Below are 17,735 nucleotides of genomic sequence, written 5' to 3'. Positions count from 1 at the left end.
GGCAGCTCAGCCACACAGCGCGTCAGCAGCAACAGGGAACTTGGCAGCAAGGCACCGGGGTTGGGGTGGGGACGCCGGGGGGGGGGGGTGTCTTTGTGTTAGCAGCAGCCCTTTCCTGGCTGGATCATGAAGGTCATCGGCAGTCCTCCCTGACCTCCACCCCGGCCCCTTTTAAAAACTCTGCCATTAATAGGTTCTTTTCATCTTTCTGGTTTGTTTTTTAACCTGCAGTGTCAGAGGGGAAGAAAAACAAGCCAGCCGGTCCTGGCCATCCCTTACTAAAAGGCACATCCTGTGCAAAGGAAACGTAATTCAATTCTGCTCCTTGCTGGGCTTCCCCATGTCCCTTTCTTCCGGCTCCTCCCCTTGCCAGGCTGGCTCCGCCCTGCCCGTCCTCACCCAGCGGTCCTGCTGTCTTTGCCTTTCCTGCCTCCAAATCTATGCGGCAGTAAACTAAAGCAACCATCCCAAACCCAGCCATCCAGATTAAATACGCTTTCCAAGTGGGATGCCTGATGTTGGTCCCAGCGTCCAGAATGAAATGCTCGGTGCTGTGTGTCTTGCTGGTAAAGGAGCTGTCTTGGCTGCATTTTGTCTCTACGTGTCACTCCCATCAGCGTGGCCTTGCCCAGGCCGGCTTCACCACACCAGGGCTGCTGACTCCTTCGGATTTAGCTGGTACAACACCAAGCTCTCAACAAACATTGGAAGAGAACAGGATGAGCATAGAGCCCTATTAGTAACGCGTGACTGGGAAGGGCGGTCTGAGTCTCCAGGAAACAACTTATTCTGCCTTTTTCTTAAAATATCAGTGGCGAATGATGGCTGCTGCTGGCTTTCTAAGCTTTACAGTGATTCACACCCCAGAACACACAATTCAACCCCACGAACGGTTTTCATCTCAAGTGAGAGAGAGGAGGAGGGAGAAGCCACAGAAGGAACCTGGCCATCTCTTCGTCCAGGCTGCCGAGGAGCCCGCGACCCACAGCCTGTGACCATCACCGGCCAGCAGCCTGTCTGTTACATGTCCTCTGTCGTCGTCGTCGCGAAGCACTCAGGTAATAAAGAAATCGACCAACCACAGACGGCACGTGAATGGGGAAAGAGGAGCAGCTTTGCTGTGCAGCACGTGTTAGGGCAACAGGTAAAGAGAAGCTGGGAATAGGATGAGCCCCGACTTTGCACGGGACTCACTACAGTGAGGTGCCCACAAGCCGAGCGCAGGCGGCATCACCTGCCCTTCCCCCGCCTGCTCACTTCCCGGGAGCCGGGACTGCTCCTTCCCTTCTCTGGTCCCACGGCTATAGAACAGCTCCGTGGCTGCTCAGATGGCCCGTGGGAGCTCTGCTCTGGGGCCGTGGGCACAGACCACCGCGGGTGGACCTGAGGGAGCTGCCCGCGGGTGGACGTGCTGCCGGCCCTTCCCATGAGGCGGCCCGTGTGGGCACGTGCTGCCGGTCTTGGATGCTTAGTTCCCAAGTTTCATTTGGAATTATTTTACAATAACCTGATCAGTTTGTGATGGATAAAAATCCGTTTTGCTTTCTGACTCTGTTGCCCATCTGAATTTCCACCAGAAGCAGCCTCAGAAGAATTTGACATGATCCTGCCCGTAACCTTGGTGTGTCCTCACTCTCCACTACAAGCAAAATTCTTGGGAACTCTGATCCCGAATTCTACCTCTCCCTCTTACTCCTGGACTCCAAATGAGAAACCCAGTTCTGAACCACCTAGTTGAAACTTGGCTGGGGTTAGGACAGAGCTAACAGACTTGATTTCAAATTGCAAACTGACAGATTTTGGAATCTCATAGGTGTGTACAAATCACATAATTACGGGTTTCAGTGAAAAGCGCAATCAGCTTTGCTTTGTTAAATGTTGTTTAAGTAGATACCGATTTGCTGGAGTATAAAAAACCACTCGAAATTGAAAGGTATGGGACACCTCGGGTGCTCAGTGGGTTAGCCTCTGCCTTTAGCTCAGGTCATGATCCCAGGGTCCTGGGATCGAGTCCCACCTGGGGCTCCTTGCTCAGCAGGGAGCCTGCTTCTGCCTCTGCCCCTGCCCCCCACCCCTGCTTGTGCTCTCTCTGTCTCTCTCTCTCTCTGGCAAATAAATAAATGAAATATTTTTTAAAAATAGGAAGGTAAATGTAAGACGATCAGCACCTTCCCTTGACTATGCAAACTCTTCTCTCTTCACACAGTTACAATTTAGGCCCAGGCCACCTCCTACAGCCTCTGCCCTGCTCTGACAATTGACCCTTTTCCAGATGCCTAAGTATGGCAGACCCATGTGAGAGTACGGTGTATGACAAAGAAACTTGCATTACGTACTCTTGCCTTGAATGGCTGTGCACCTGACATGCATAGACACGTGGAAGAAAGATTCCTGTTTCAGTTATAACTTGCCTCGATGATCTTAGGAATATTTTCAAGACGTATTTGTGCAAAACACACTAACATAGGGGGTCAGCACTGACACCACATCAGAAAGAGCCTCAGACGTATGTGCGAGTTCTGGGTTGGTGAGAGAAACCATGAGTAAGGATGTTTCTATCATATTTTTTTCCTCACAAGTTAGTATCTCGAAGTTTAAAAAATAATTGATTGGATCAGTAGCAATCCATTTGGATAATCGTTTGCAGCTTGTATTGTTGTGATTCAAATTCAAATTTGATTGTTTCATTTAAAGGGCTTCAGAAAGATACCAATAATTTCGGACTCTTGGCATAATGTCACAGAGCTGAGATTTTTAAATTGCTTGATTTGAAAGATCTCATATTTTTTATTACACTCATACCTACATCTGTAATTGGTAATGACCTACTGCATTCTCTACTGTTGAGACTAGGGGAAAGTTAAGGCCAATCCACCACAAAATCCATCTCAGGGCATTCCCAATATTCTGATTTATTCCTTTTCATTTCGGTTTTAAAATTCAGGCCAGGAGAATGAGTCATGTTTAAAGTAGTCTAGCGTAATCACACACACACACACACACACACACACACTCCATGTATATAAAAATGGACACATCTAACTCGGGCTGGTGGATTGTGTCAGTGTCGGTTTTCTTATTGGGACGTCATCCTGGCGGGAAGCAAGGGGTTCCCTCCCACTGGGGACAGCTGGCCCGACGGTAGACGGCAGCCATCTGTGCTATTTCTTGCAATCCCACATCCATCTACAGTTCTCTCAAAATAAAGAGGTAAAGAAAAGATGCAAGAAAGAGAACACTATGTTATATTGTCATTTCGTTTTAAAGAATACGAGTATGTATCATGGGTCTAGACAGACACTCAGAGACCCGCCTGCGTTCGTGTCCACACGTAAGAGCCACACATACGTAGCCATCCCCTTACACACACGGATGCTGTTTCCGAGAGAGTAACCAAGGAGTTGTTCATGCTGATTGCTTCGGAGGGGGAAGACTACCAACCCAGAGACAGAACACCCGTGTACCTGCCACGGGAGATCACCCCTCCGGGCCTGAACCGAATGGTGGGCTACGGACATGACACGCTGAGAAAATAATTTGGCTCAGAGTGAGGACGACACAGTCATCTCAAACCCAAAACAAACGAGAAAAGAGCGAGAAGCGGCTGAGGACCCAGGGCAAGCCCGGGGGGGGGGCGCCCTCGAAGCCCCACGTCTGACCCCGCACCAGGGAGGACACAAACAGAGAACGCGCGACAGCTCTTACGGCTGGAGACGCAGTAGGACAGTCTGCAGTTGATCTTCCTGAAGAGCTGCTTGTTGACGGGCCAGAGGAGGAGAGTGAAGAGCTGGATGGTGTTGACTATGAGCCCCGAGGCGATGAACACGTAACAGAAGACGAGGTGGCACAGGAACTGAGACTTCAGCAACCCGATGAGGTCCATGGCGCGCGGTTGCTTTTATCCCGACAAATAAATACTTGCAGCGGAATCCTTCCAGAGGGGAAAAAGGCCCAGCACTCGGGACAGCGTCTAGAACACAAACCAATGATACATGTTACAAAAAACTGTCTGTGCTTTTAGAGTCAGGAAAAAAAAAAGTAACTCTTAAAAAGATGCTCTAAAGCTTCAACATCTTGTACGTGAGCTGGTTTATTTGTATTCAGGATTTACATGGAGCTCACTCAGGTCAGGCCCAGTGTCAGCCCTTAAAAATGAATAGTTCCTTTAATCGTCCAACGCCCTGTGAGGTAGTTGCTGCTATTAGAGGGGGGAACTGAGACCCTAGAGGTCAAGCCACTTGGCCAGGGTTCCACAGCTTCTCCGGAGTCCTCCGGCTCCGCCACTGGGCCGGCCCCTGTCCCTGGGGCTCACAGCAGCGGCTGTGTTTCTGGGCCTTCCCTCCTGCTGCATCGCTGCTTGAACACCCTCCGCCACCCATTTCCACTTCCCATCCCCCAGGTCCCGCGCCCACCACGTCTCTTCTCCTGGCAAGCCTGGCCTGCGTGAGATGGGGGTGGTCCCTGGCGTGGGTGCTCCCTCCCGAAGTCCCTGCACTAGCATGCCACGGGGTGTCCTCTCCGGGCGCTCGTCCAGTTGTTTGCCTTCCCGCACTGCACTGTCACTTCTCCCGGGGACACAATTACCTTGGCAATCATCATTTTCTCCCCAACCATTGGAACAATCATTGGCACATAGTTGGCGCTTAATTTGAAAAAAATGTATCTATACAGGTGGGACACTTTAACGGAGGTGGGCAAGGAAGGGACTCTGCGATATGGGTCGACACAAATAACCAACGATGAAGGCAAGAGAACCACCCCCAACCACCCCACCCCCTGACACACACATGCACACACACACACACATACACACACACTCTCACACAGGCGTGTGCACACACACACGTGTATATATTCTAAAATCAGAAAGAAACTCGAAACACGCCTAGCAACCAGACTCAGTCTCCAACCCCAAAATGGCATAATGATATGACTTCATGGTGTGGCGAATCGAGCCTGGGGAAAAAGTGCAAAGGCAGGAGGTGCAGATACTCTGGTGGGAAAATAAATAAAGCTGAGTGGTCAGGCATCACAGCCTCATGCCCCTACAAGCAGAATCGCACTGCAAACTTGCCCAGAAATGAGCTCGAGCTTTAGGATGAACTCTGTACGGTCATAGCTGGAAGACCCTGGACTTCCCTGCAGTCTTTATTAATAACACAAAAGAATCTATGTAATAGTTTCACATCTACTTTACCACTTTAAGCCTCCCATTAATCCTGTGAATAATGAGTATTATTATTATCCCATTTTTCAGAATAAGAATCTGAGATGACTCATGGGTTGGGTGATTTGCCTATAGTTGTCACAGACCATAACTAATCGTAGCTCTCAGTTTTACTCCTGAGTTCTTTCTTGTGCACCTGCTTGGGCTGCTTTGCTCCTGGGGTGTGAACCGGGGGTGGGGGATGTCCTCTTGGGCTGTACAGAGCAGCCCAGAGATGACCCCAAACACAAAAATTAGCACAGCCTTCACTGAAGTTCAGAATCACAAGTGAGCTCCAAGTGCGGAATGGGGCTTGTGTCTGGCCATCCAGACTGGTTTTGAAGATAGTCTTGGGCAGGAGAACAGACATAAGGTATGTTCTTCCAGAACATTTACACTTGCTTAGATAGTCTGGAAGGTACACAGTACTCATGCATAGCTTCCATACATTTCTGATGGGGGGAAATGAAAACTAACCTTAGGCCTGCCTCCTCTGAGACACCCCACTCTCCCAGAAGGCCTGCTCTCAGGCACAAAGCCAGGCCCCTGCAGAGACCGATGCACCACATCTCTGACCTTTCCCAGGTGGCACGTCCCACAGACATCTCCAGGTTGCCCAGCTCTTTCAGACACACCCTGTTCTAACACACCCTGCCTCTCGCGAATGAGTAGGCATTAAGCTGGCAGCCCACTCTCCATGCACTTGACTTCGAGGAGCCACAGAAAGAGGAGTGATGCACACTGCTTTACAGTTCGGCAGCAGCGATAGGATGATGTTGAATATTCATGTGCTTTATTCACTGTCCCTACATTAGCTACTAAAAGCTTCCATACAATCTGGCCAGAAGAAGGATGGTTCTTCACTAGGATTCTGGGCTCTAGGATTGGTGGAGTATTCGGCAAATCCTCTGTGTGCTGACTTAACACTAAGAAAAGGAAGTCAACTGGCATTGGAAAGGCAGGGGATAAAATGCAGTCTTCCTCGGTGTCCAGACAGGAGTAGGGTGTTAAAAAGGAAATGTAAGATTTTTTTTCCTTGTAAAAGACAAGGGACCACCATGCCCCTGAGTAAAACCCTTACTAGCATCTCATGGAGGGGGACTCTAATGCCATACCCGTGATGGTTCAGGGGAATCACAGGCAGGTGGGTTTGGGTGGTTTGGTTCTGCCCGCACTTCCTCAAACCCCCTTCCTAGATTGGTGTGGTGGCAGCTAAGTGTGGGTTCAGCTGTCTGAGTTTGAAGTTCTGCCATACCTCTTACTGGTCATGGATCTTCGGGTAAATTCACTCTTCTGAGTCTCTCTTTCTCTATCAATAAAGAGGGATCAAGGTTCCAGGGAGGTGGGACCCTGGGGGGCTCAGTCAGGTAACATCTGCCTTCAGCTTAGGTCATGATCTTAGGGTCCTGGGATTGAGTCCCACATCAGGCCCCTGGCTCAGTGGGGAGCCTGCTTCTCCCTCTGCCCCGCCCCCTGCTTATGCACACTCCCTCTCTCGCTGACAAATAAATAAAACCTTAAAAAAAAAAAAAAAAAAAGGATTCCATGGAAACTATTGCTTTTCTTTCTTTCTTTCTTTCTTTTTTTTTTTTTTAACTTAAACTGATTCTCAATTGTATAGGCGAGAGCAAAATATAGGACTAGCCAAGGAATTGCCTAAAAAAGGAAAGATTAGCAGTGCCATGAGGTTATTAATCAATTTTACTGGCTTCGTCCTAGGACTGATTAGCAAAAGAGACACGAGGCTAAATTATTTAAGGAGGCGTCTGCTGGGTGAATATGTGTCGTAGTCTTAAGTTCATTCCAGATGGAAGTCTGGGGGAATCACTCTACTTGCATTGAATAAAAGAACCTTTTCTGGAATGTGGTCATCAGCCAATTTAGTGCCATATGGAGAAAAGATGGTATAAAGATTTTTCCAGGGGCGAACGCAGGTAGACTGAAAATATTTTAAAATAGTTCGCCTCTTTCCCTCTTGGATTGGTAACTACCAGGAATGTTAGGGGGAGAACCTTCCCAGCAAAGTCACTTCTGTCGTTGATATGAAGCAAGGAAGTGACAAAGAGCTTTATTTTTCAGGCGATGAGAGCAACGATCGATGGAGTTTACAAACCAACAAATAACCACGCAGTTGTTGCCCTGTCCTGTTTCTGTGAGCAGAGATATTTCTTATCATCAAGGGCAGCCGTGAGGAAGCCAAGTGCCCGTTATCTGTCGTGGCTTCTTACACAATGAAGAGTCTGACCTGGCGCGCCCGGCACTCGCCCGCCGGCCCTGAGCGCCGGCTCCAGGCACGGCAGGTGTAGACTTCAAGCCCAACACTACTGGCTTGTGCACAAGTGAAATCCGGCCGCAAGAGACCAACACAGGTCAGGTGTGAGGAGGGGACAGAGGGAAGAAATGACGTGATCAGGGCTTGAAGCACAAGTTGGTTGTGGGTGAGAACAGAAGCGGGGAGCACTTGCCAGATATTAAAGCTCAAGCCAATCACAGTCTGGGGAGTGAGGGGGACATTGACGAGGAACTGCTGACACACGACATTTTAAAGGAAAGCACAGAGAACAGGAAAGAAAAAATGCCAGGAAACCAATCTGTATACATTATTTGAATTTTTCCAAAGGTCAAGTCTGACCCATGAGCTTAATACACATCATCTGAAAATTACTGAGCCAGCGTTTTAAATATAGATGAAAAGCTCCTGTTACCAGGGTTTGTAATGGGTTCAAGGGGAATAGGTCACTCCAAATTACCGTTACTTGCCAGCCACGGAGGGTTTAGCATATTTGGAATCTAACTCATCATTTGACAAAGTCTCTGGCAGTCCTTGAGGGCACATGGTTACCCCTGAGTCTATGTTAAATTGGTTCCCAGCTGCTTGAAACATCTGTCATTAATGTTGGAGGAGGCTCCTTATTCAGTGGAAGGAGGCTCCTTGTGTACCACCAGGACCTAAAACCTAAAAAGGTCGTTCATACAAGGACGGGAGAGACCTAGGGGTTACACATGGGGGATGCCGAGTGACCGTGAACCAACTATGCGACAGACACATTAAACCAGCGAGTCCAGGCCTTTGAAGAATGTAATATACTGAGTGAAAACGGCTAACAGAGAAGCATGATTCCGGTCTGTAAAATAATAATGTGTATATTTATATCATTCACATCTCCATCTATTTCTATAGTCATAGCCATCTATTAATAGTGGCTAGTTTCTGGCAGAAGAATTATGGTGGTTTCTTTTTTCTCCTCTACCGATCACTCTTTTCACTAATGCGAAGGAGATCTTCCCCTTCCCGGGGCAGAGAGGTGGATGGACCCCCTTCCCAGCCTGCCTTGCGGTTAGATGTAGTCAGATGATGGACACAGGTGGTGCACGAGGGGAGAAACCACAGGTGGCTGGTGGAGAACAAGCATATCATTCGCAGACTTGAGGAGAAAGAACAGGAGTGTTGGCAGCCCCCCGGCAGGGGAGGGCAGAGGTGATAATCCAGTCCAAGAGCCACAGACCAGAGAAATTCTGCAACGTGGAGGCCACCGGAGGCCACCCTGCATGCAGGCACAGGCGCTTGGGAAAGGCCACACAGCACAACCATTAGAGACCAGGAAAGGCTCAGGGGACCTTTCGAGTCAGGCAGCTCCGGCTGGAAATCCAGAAATCACTCTCTTGTGGGTGAAATCAACTCGAGGTTGCTGTGACGATCAAGGCTCATCCAGAAATGTAAGTACTGAGCAAAAAACCAAGACCTATTTTTTACATTCCAAACGAACGTCAAACCCTTAGCAGAGCGCCTGAACACAGGGAGCGCCCAAATAACGGGAGAATTTTTCCACGGTTGCAAGAAAATAAGGAGCCGGGGGACCGCTACGATGTATTACTCTGGCATTCCTGGGAGAGCAGGGAGAGAGAAATCGACTTAGTTTTTCTCTCACTACATTTCCAGAGCCTGACATTTTCTTTCATTTACCTTCAAGTGTGTTAAAACATTTCCTCCCCCAGCTGTTTTCATTCTAACCTCTCCTTTTCCACGAGTGACTCAGACACGGGAAACGATGCGTTCACAAAAGCTCCCGTAGTCTTTACCTTCTTAACTCTGGAACAATCCTTGCAGGCATGAAGAAGTGGCCCTCAGAACAAGAGAAAGTGCAAGCTCGGGGCTGTCTCTCGCCGGGAAGTGAGCGGACGCAGAGCCGCAGCCCTGCCCACAGCTGCCTGGCTCCGCTCCCAGGGACTCCCGAAGCGAGTTCTGTGTGGTCAAGCAGATGGTGCCATTGGCCGCTGACCTCCTCCAGTGGAAACATAAGCAAATAAAGAAAGCTCGGAATGTCCCCACGAGAGAATTCAAACTGCATCGTCCTCCAAATAGACACAGAGAACCTCCACCTAAAGCACTCAATCAGGCGACAAACAGGAGACCCTTAGTTAAGACTGACAGAGTCGGCCTTCGTCCCTATTCCGAAACTATGAAATAAGCAGGACCTTCAGTTACACTCAGGAAGAGAGAAAGGGGATTAGCTCCTGCACTCGCATGTGTCTGAAGGGCTGGCTTGTTTGCTGCATGTACATACGGCACTGAACCAGGTCGGGGTTTTAGAAGAAGCAGGACTTTCTTCTAAAGAGATCAGTCCAAGTGAATTGCTAAAATAATAGCCATGACCAACTTAGCATCATCGCCGAAATCAAAACAACCCCTTATTTAGGCTCTTTTAACTCCAAGCCCCAGAACAGGTCACAAAACAGAAAAGAGAGAAAAGATTTTGGAAATACTAAGACAACAAACCAAAACCTATTTTTTACATTCCAAAGGAAAATACTAAGACCCCATGCTGAAAGAGACAGGTCACGCGGGGCTCCTAGCCTCAGTGTGAGAACCACCACGCGGGCTTTTTAGAGCGACCTTACACATCTCCACACCGCTTCATCTGGTAACGCGGCTTCTGAGAAAACTCTCTTAAAAACAAAATTAACTTTTAGAAAAATTCTCTCTGCCCGAAGATCTTCAGCAAGCATGATTTATAAGCACCTAAAATTAGAAACTGCTTATATTTCCAACATGAGGCAACAATAAAGTGAATGATGGGAAACCCACACGGTTGAATAAGTATCACTATAATAGGTTTGTAGTAAAACGAGCGTATTTTCAATATGCTATTACGAGATAAAGGACCCAACATTTATATATATACATATATATATGGTTCACAACTTTAAAATCAAGTATAGAAAAAGTACTGGAAGCAAAGAAAGCCTTGGGAAAACACTAACAGCAGTGGTTTTATGTATACGCCCCCTCCCCCACAACCCACACCCCCTCACACACACACACACACACACACACACACACACACTCAGACAAGTCAGCCAACCTGGAGTCTGGGCTTGGCCTGACTCTTTCAACATCTTCCTACTTAGGAAGAAATTGAGTAGGTGACCTCTGAGATCCTTTACAGATCGAACCATCTCTGGTTCTCGTACAGAAAACCGATGCCCTCACCCACCCGAGTTTCCCGTTATTTCAATGGGGTCTCCTCATTCAGGGGATCCGGCTCCTTCCCTCTTCCTGAGCTCCTGCACAGAGGGGCTCTCAAAGGGGCTCGACTGACCAGATGAAAAGAAAAGAAAAACCACGGGGATGGCAGAGAGCAGCGTGGACTAAGCAAGCATGGGGTCAGCTGGTGAGTTCGTCTCCGCACCAGTACTATCGATTGGCAAGGCAGAGAATGCCCGGGCCCGCCGGCGGCCCCGGAGGAGAGGGACACGGATGCAGTCCCAGGGAAAATGAGTGAGGCGTGTTCTGCTCTTGGAACCGTCAGATCCCACCTTCTCCGTGAGGCTGAACGAATTTCGTAGAGATCTCCAAGAGGGCAGCGACTAACTTGTGGAAGCCTGAGGCAGACACTTAGCACTTGGTCCTGACAAACAAGGATAAATTTAGTTTTTGGATTCCTGAGACTTAGATTGGCTCAAGTCCCAAAACAAGACAGGAGAGAAAGTGTTCTAGACCAAATGTAACTGTCTCTGGGACCATCTCTAACTGAAATAGCGCTCAGCTAAAGAAATCATCCTCATCACATGGTTTGGCAGAAGCCGATTACAATTAGCTTCTGTTAAAATTTGATGGCCCAGTCCTCTGTCCAACGTCCCTGGCCCGTACAGGATGTCCATTAAACCAAACCAAGCTCCGAAGAAGTCGTCAATCATGCTCAGCGCTTTTCTTCCATCCTCTGAGCGATAACCCAAAGCCTCTGGCCCCGAAGTCTAATTTTAGGATGACAAAAACTTCAGTCTATAGGAAATCGAGGCGTCTAAGTTTATATTTCATAGTTGGTTCTGAGTAGCTTCTATGAGAAAAAGACATTCTGAAGAGGTTTTCTATCTAATCCAAGAAGACCAAGACTCAGAGGCAAACACCGATGGATAACCTAGGCAACTTTCTCTGTCTGGAGAACAGAGATGGAAGGAATTTAAATCAGATACTCTCTAAGGCCTTTTGTAGCTGTAACTAGTATGAGGTGAAAACGTCCAGAGGCAAACAGGAGATTTTCTGAGTAGTAACCGGTGCAACGGAACCCGCACACCACTGTTCTACACACATTACGTCATTCCCTGTGACAAAAGCCCACAGGGGAGTCACTGTTCCCCCATTTTACAGAAGAGGAAATGGGGTTAGTTAGACTACGGAGCGTGTAAAGTTCAAAGAGTAAATGTCTGAGACTCAGGCTCAGGCTCTGACCGCTACGATGCTGCTTTGGACCCAGGAAGCCCGAGGTAGCGAGGCTTCCCATGAACTTGGGCCTTCAGAACACCCTGTCATATTTCAATTCACAGTCCCATTCTGGACGTTGGGGTGACCCTGAGGTGCGAGCGACCTCCCAGCCGGTCGGTCCCCCCACAGCCTCAGTCACACCCTCTTTCCGGAGCCATGTCGGACCTTTCTAAACCCCAGTCCAGCTTTCCCGTGGTCACAGGGCCGCGGGGGGCTCTGACCTCACGGCGCGCGAGCCGTCTCAGGGAAACCCCCGGCCGGCCACCTTCGTGACAGCCCAGAGTGTGTGAACTATTTTGCTGGGGACTCCGTGGAAAATGCCTTGTTACATGATGTTCAATTTCTGGAAGTTTCCCGAAAGTCCAGTACCAGGAAACCAAAAACGGAGGTGAAATGAAGGCAATAATCTTCCCAACGGGGAAGCATCGACATTCCTGCTTTGAGTAAGAATATTCCAGTTAATAAGGAAAGCTTATTAATCCCGTATTAAATATGGAAGGGAGGCAGGATGGATCCGTTTGCATGGAAATTGGTGTCTCTCTTCCACGGCTGCTGCTGCGGGGTGGCGGCTGCTGGTCAGTGACACACCTACGGGGGGGACACGTGTGGAAATACGTGGAAGCTGAGGCTCTCCTGGGCACGTATCCCCTCAGGCCTCTCCGAGTGGGGAAATGGCCCGGGACCAGCTCTGGGCCTACAGAAGCAGGCGTGAGGCAGATGCAGCACCAGCTGGCACCAAAACACAAAAAAGAGAGCTTTATTCAGTATATAAACCACCTCCTACTCTAGTCCTCCCGTCACCAAGGCAACGTGGTCAGGCCTGCGGTCTCACGGTGCCCACTTCTCTCCTTCCCACGCGGGCCGTGACAAGCGGCGTGGCCAAGCCAGCCACGGAGCCGCTCTGTGGGCAGACGCTGGGTTTAAATCCCCACTTTCTGACTGCGTGACCTTGGGCTTCTCATCTCACCTCAGTCTGTGTGTGTGTGTGAGATGGAGGTAACAATCCACGCCTTCCAGGAGTGGGCCACGCTTACACGCAGATTGCACAGAAGAGCGCGCCCAGCTCCGCCGGCGGGAAGGAGCTCCTTAGTTCAAGCCGGCCGGTGCGCCCAGGCTGCCTGGCGCGTCTCCTTCCCCTTCAGCTGCTTTGCCCGTGACCCCAAAGCATCTACCATCTTGTCTTACTAATCTTTCCACTGTGGTTCTCGAAGTTTCTTCTGTTAGTTTTAAGCAATCTCTACACCCAACATGGGGCTTGAACTTACACGCCCCGAGACCAAGAGTTGCCCGCTCTACCACTGAGCCAGCCAGTCCCCCCTCTTCTGTTTGTTTTAATGAGTCCTTGTCTGGACCTTTTCTGTCATCCACACAATCCAGGATGACCCTGAGGTGAAGTGAGTTGTAAGACGCCCCCCAAAGTCGACTCACGAGTCTTAATTGATTTTGTCCCCATTCCTGTCCTCAGGTAAGATCGTTCAAAACCATTGATTCTGAGGCCCTCTTTAGTTCCTTAGCTCTCTCAACTGTATGGGAGAAAGAAGTTGAACTCATGATACGGACTTTTGCCTTTTTATGTCGCTGAAGAGAAATAAAAAGCAGTGTTAATAAGATCAAGACCACGATCGTCCTGGTGCCCTCTGAACATGCCAGTACTTTCCTGGAGATATGGAATAAGTTAAGAATAAGCAGATGAAAGGTATGTCTGTATCCACCAGGAAGCAGTTTTCAGGGGGCTGACTTCTGAGCAAGGTGAGGTTGGAGCCAACTTACGGTGCAACTTAGGTCACCAGCGAATCACGGTGCCTACATTTTTTTCATAGAATCTGATCTTTAATATTTCAAAAATCAATCAAAAACAAATAACGAAAAGCCTTTAAAAGAAGACTTACAGCCCAACCTAAAACTTCGTTGGAAATTTCCTGACACGTATTTTATAATTTAATGTTTTCATTCTCAATACCCATCGGGGGAGGGGTACAACCCTAATCTTGTCAGTATTTAGGAGCTCTCACCTTTAAGCAGGCTCCAGTTTGGCCAAACAACCCCACATGGTCTGGAAGTGGCCAGGCCAGGAGACCGTGGGATAGGGGTACTGACCCACCAGAGATAGCCAAGTCCATTGTCTGGCATTGATTTTCCAGTAAAGTTGCTCCAAGCATTAGATATGAAGTGATAAGGCCGAGAAGATGTGACGTGGTAGTCGCCGAAGCCTGAAGGCTATGGAACAAAACCACATGGACGTAGGATTCTCTTCCACACAACAGCTCACCTAGTCTGTTTGCACCCAGACGAGGGGGCTCTACGATGATTGGGAGCTTCTCCTGCATCGGCTTGTATCAGCTGGATTAGAGCCCTCAGGAGTTCAGCGGCTGTCAAAGACGGAAGTAGAGAGAGGGAAGCACCAGTGTTGACTTGGTCTGCGTTGGACTCCGGACCACCCACGTGTCCGCCTCGGCTTGGCCGCTCGGCCTCCCACAGTGCCAGCTTCCCCATCTGTCCGTGGGATGTGACCACGGACCGTAAATAAGGGCGGTGGGAGAGTTCAGTGAGGTAAGGCGTGTGCACGGGCTCTGTCGCACTCAAGTTTGTGGCTCAGAAAATGGGAAGTGGGGCTGCTTCTCCCCACTGCATCCACGATGGTGCTTGGGATTCGTAGAAACGGCCACAGCGTTAATACCCTGGGGTTTCGACCAGGGAGTAGGGCTTAGCGGAGGCAGTCCGCTGGCTCTGTCATTATCACTGGGGTTCGTCGTGTGTATCGGGGGAGGGCTCCAGGAGGGTCCACTTGGGGGAACCAATTTTGGGTGAAATAAGCAAGTGGCCTTTTTCTTCTGTGCCTCGGGCACCAGTGAGTGGGCTCCTTACTCTGCTGGATCCCTCTCTGTCCTCCTCACTGGTCTTTAAGCATCCTTGACCCTTGGGTTCTGGGAGGCCCTGTTGCTGCCCATTCTTCCTTTCCTGGTAAAGAGTATGTGGAAGGTGGGAGATCAATAAGGCTAGATTTTAAATCTTCCATCCTTTGATTTTCATAAAGGGATGCCAATGATCCCAGGCAATTTCCCTGACTTGATTCATGCATAATGGACCTGAAGAGAGACTTATTAGAAAAGAAATGCACTCAAATGCTTTCCTGACATGAATCATTTATCGAAGACAGAACTGCTGGCTGTGAGGGCCCAAAATAAGTTGACTTACAGTATCCTTGTTGCTAGAGAGGTCTGAAATACGACCACAGAATATTGAAGTGTTCAGACAGGAACAGTGCTTTTGGGGTCATTACGGATGGACTATTCCTCGAAAAGTTTCATTAAATAACAGCAGTGATCAACCGCGAAACACAGCCTCTTCTCTGTTTTTTTCTTCTTCTGCTTGGTGAGAGCAGTGATGTTCTTTTCAACTTCCATGAGGTAGAACCCGGGACAGGTATTCTTGGATCTGAGCAAACATTCATTAACCCATTGATGGCTTTATTCATTCATTAGGTTGCCCATGAAGCTACTGGTTCATCCATTCAGTTAAAGATTCATTAATTCATATGTCTTGTTCTAACTTTATACCATTGCATTAGGCTTCTGAAGGTAAGGGCAGGGGATTCTCTCCAGCCCTCAATCTGTGTCTTTTTTTTTTTTTAATAAAGATTTTTTATTTATTTATTTGACAGACAGATATCACAAGCAGGCAGAGAGGCAGGCAGAGAGAGAGGAAGCAAGAAGGAGGCTCCCCACTGAGCAGAGAGCCCGATGCGGCCTCCATTCCAGGACCCTGGGATCATGACCTGAGCCGAAGGCAGAGGTTTTAACCCATTGAGCCACCCAGACACGCACCCCACCTCTCTGTGTCTTATGTGGGTCAGAACTATGCTCGACAAACTACAGCACATACTGAGTAAGATTTCCCAGCCCAGGATGAACCCCCCCCCCATTCATTTCTTACAGGAATAAATAGATGCTCAATAAATGTTGGTCCAGTCTGCACCTCTAGATGACCTCATATAATTTGATCTTCATAGCAATAACTCTGGATCGTCAAAAGCAAAATGCAAAAGCGACAGTATGAACTGACACTGTCCTAGGTTTCTTTCCCATTACAGAAAGCACAGGGCAGGTGACCTAACAATTTATTCTCCTTGCAAAAGCCATGCAGATAACCCCCATGATTCCTCCCTAAGTCATCACGTTGTGTAATGAGCACAGAATCCCCATCTACAAATGCTAAAACTGCATGAAGCCATATATCAAACTGACATGAAAACAACTAAAATGAAAGCAAATTACCTGCTTAAACCTCCTCAGGGGAGCTCAGATATTGGTTGGGACCAGAGTGGACTGGTTTTTTGTTTGTTTGGTTAGGTTTGGTTTTAAACAAAGACTCTTTTATTAAAATACGAATCTAAAAAAAAAATAAGAATACAAATATAAAATAAAACACAAGCCTGGTAAAAGTAAAGAAAATTATACTATGTAAGTCACTGAGTCATAGTCTTGGAATATTTTTATAAAGATAATCTCTCCCCTTTCCCTGATCATAACAGTAATTCACACTCATTATAGAAAATTTGTAAAATTCTAAAATATAGAAATTTTAGCACCTATAACCATCAAAGACAGTGTCTTTGGTGAATGCATAGACTTATTATGTTTTTTTTTTCTTTGCTAGGTACAACCATTGCAGAAGGCTTTTTGTTTTTAAATACAGTTGAGCTCTTAGGCTGAATCAACTTCATATGTCCTTTTCTTCCGCTTCAGTGAGATAATTTTCAACGTCCATTTATCACAAAATAACTCTTCAGTTATTTATTATCTTACTGCCTCACTGTTATCTGTTTAGACTTCTTTTTGCCTTTTTTAATAATAAATAAAGCAATGATTAATCATTTGGGGAGTAACTTTTCTTCTGTTTTTTTCCGTTATTTCCTTAGCCTGGGTAGGATTTCTGGGTTCACGGAGCAGTGTAAGGGGTATCCGGTAAGTATTACCAAATCCATTCCCAGAAGGTTTGTAGTTATTTACATTCTTCCAGCAAAATACAAAAATACTCATTTCCTCACACGTCTGTCAAAAAGAAGAATTCTCACTTAAGAACAAGGAAAACGAGACTCACTCTTCATTAAATGTATGTCTCATTGTTTTAATCTGCATTTTTCAGGGTGACAAGTAAAGTTAGATATTTTTAACATTCATTAAACTATTGCTTTTTCTTCCTGACTTTCCTTTTTATCTACTGCCCATTGATCTCTTGCATATTGATTTTCATGAGCTCTTCATATATTAAATAGAATAACGTCTTTCCTAGTCCATTTAGAATGGCCATTTTTCTCAGTTTGCCTGCTCTTATTTTTAGCTCATTGGAGCTTTAGATTATTATGAAGAACTGTGATTTCTTTCATGAAGTTCGAGTTAGAAAATGCATCCTTCAATCCTTAGTTTCCACCCTGCAGAAAACATAGGTCATTGCTTTTCCATAACTAATTTTTATTCTTAACTATTTGATCTGACATTTATTTTTGGCTGTGATAATCCATGAAGATCTCAACGGACTTGTTTCCAAATACTGAACCGGTTGTATCCAAGGCATTTAGTGAAAGAGCCTCCCTATTCCTTTAGCTCACACTGTAACTCCAACCCTTCAATACCAACCAACAGAGAATTAATGAACTACAGGGGCCAACTCCAACTGCTCATCATAGAGGTGAAACATGGGCCATCGAGAGTCAGGTGACTGGCTCCATCACGCCGTGTAGGGACAAACCTCGGAGCACTCCTTCTT

The 17,735-nt window shown here is 47.5% G+C and overlaps 1 protein-coding gene across 2 annotated transcripts in view; it reads right to left on the bottom strand.

Moving 5' to 3' along the window:
- AGPAT4 (1-acylglycerol-3-phosphate O-acyltransferase 4) overlaps positions 1 to 17,735 on the bottom strand; it is a 116,581-nt gene that overhangs the window by 78,159 nt on the left and 20,687 nt on the right. For both annotated transcript variants that reach the window (XM_059176600.1, XM_059176599.1), the window contains exon 2: positions 3,706 to 3,970. In XM_059176600.1, coding sequence (XP_059032583.1) covers positions 3,706 to 3,883 — 178 coding nt within the window. In that variant the 5' untranslated portion in view covers positions 3,884 to 3,970. The remainder of the gene's footprint in view (positions 1 to 3,705; positions 3,971 to 17,735) is intronic.

Source organism: Mustela lutreola, chromosome 6, assembly GCF_030435805.1.
Source record: "Mustela lutreola isolate mMusLut2 chromosome 6, mMusLut2.pri, whole genome shotgun sequence".
NCBI lineage: Eukaryota > Metazoa > Chordata > Mammalia > Carnivora > Mustelidae > Mustela > Mustela lutreola.
The sequence above is the reverse complement of the archived record's forward strand: the minus strand, read 5'-3'. Positions and strand labels throughout refer to the sequence as shown.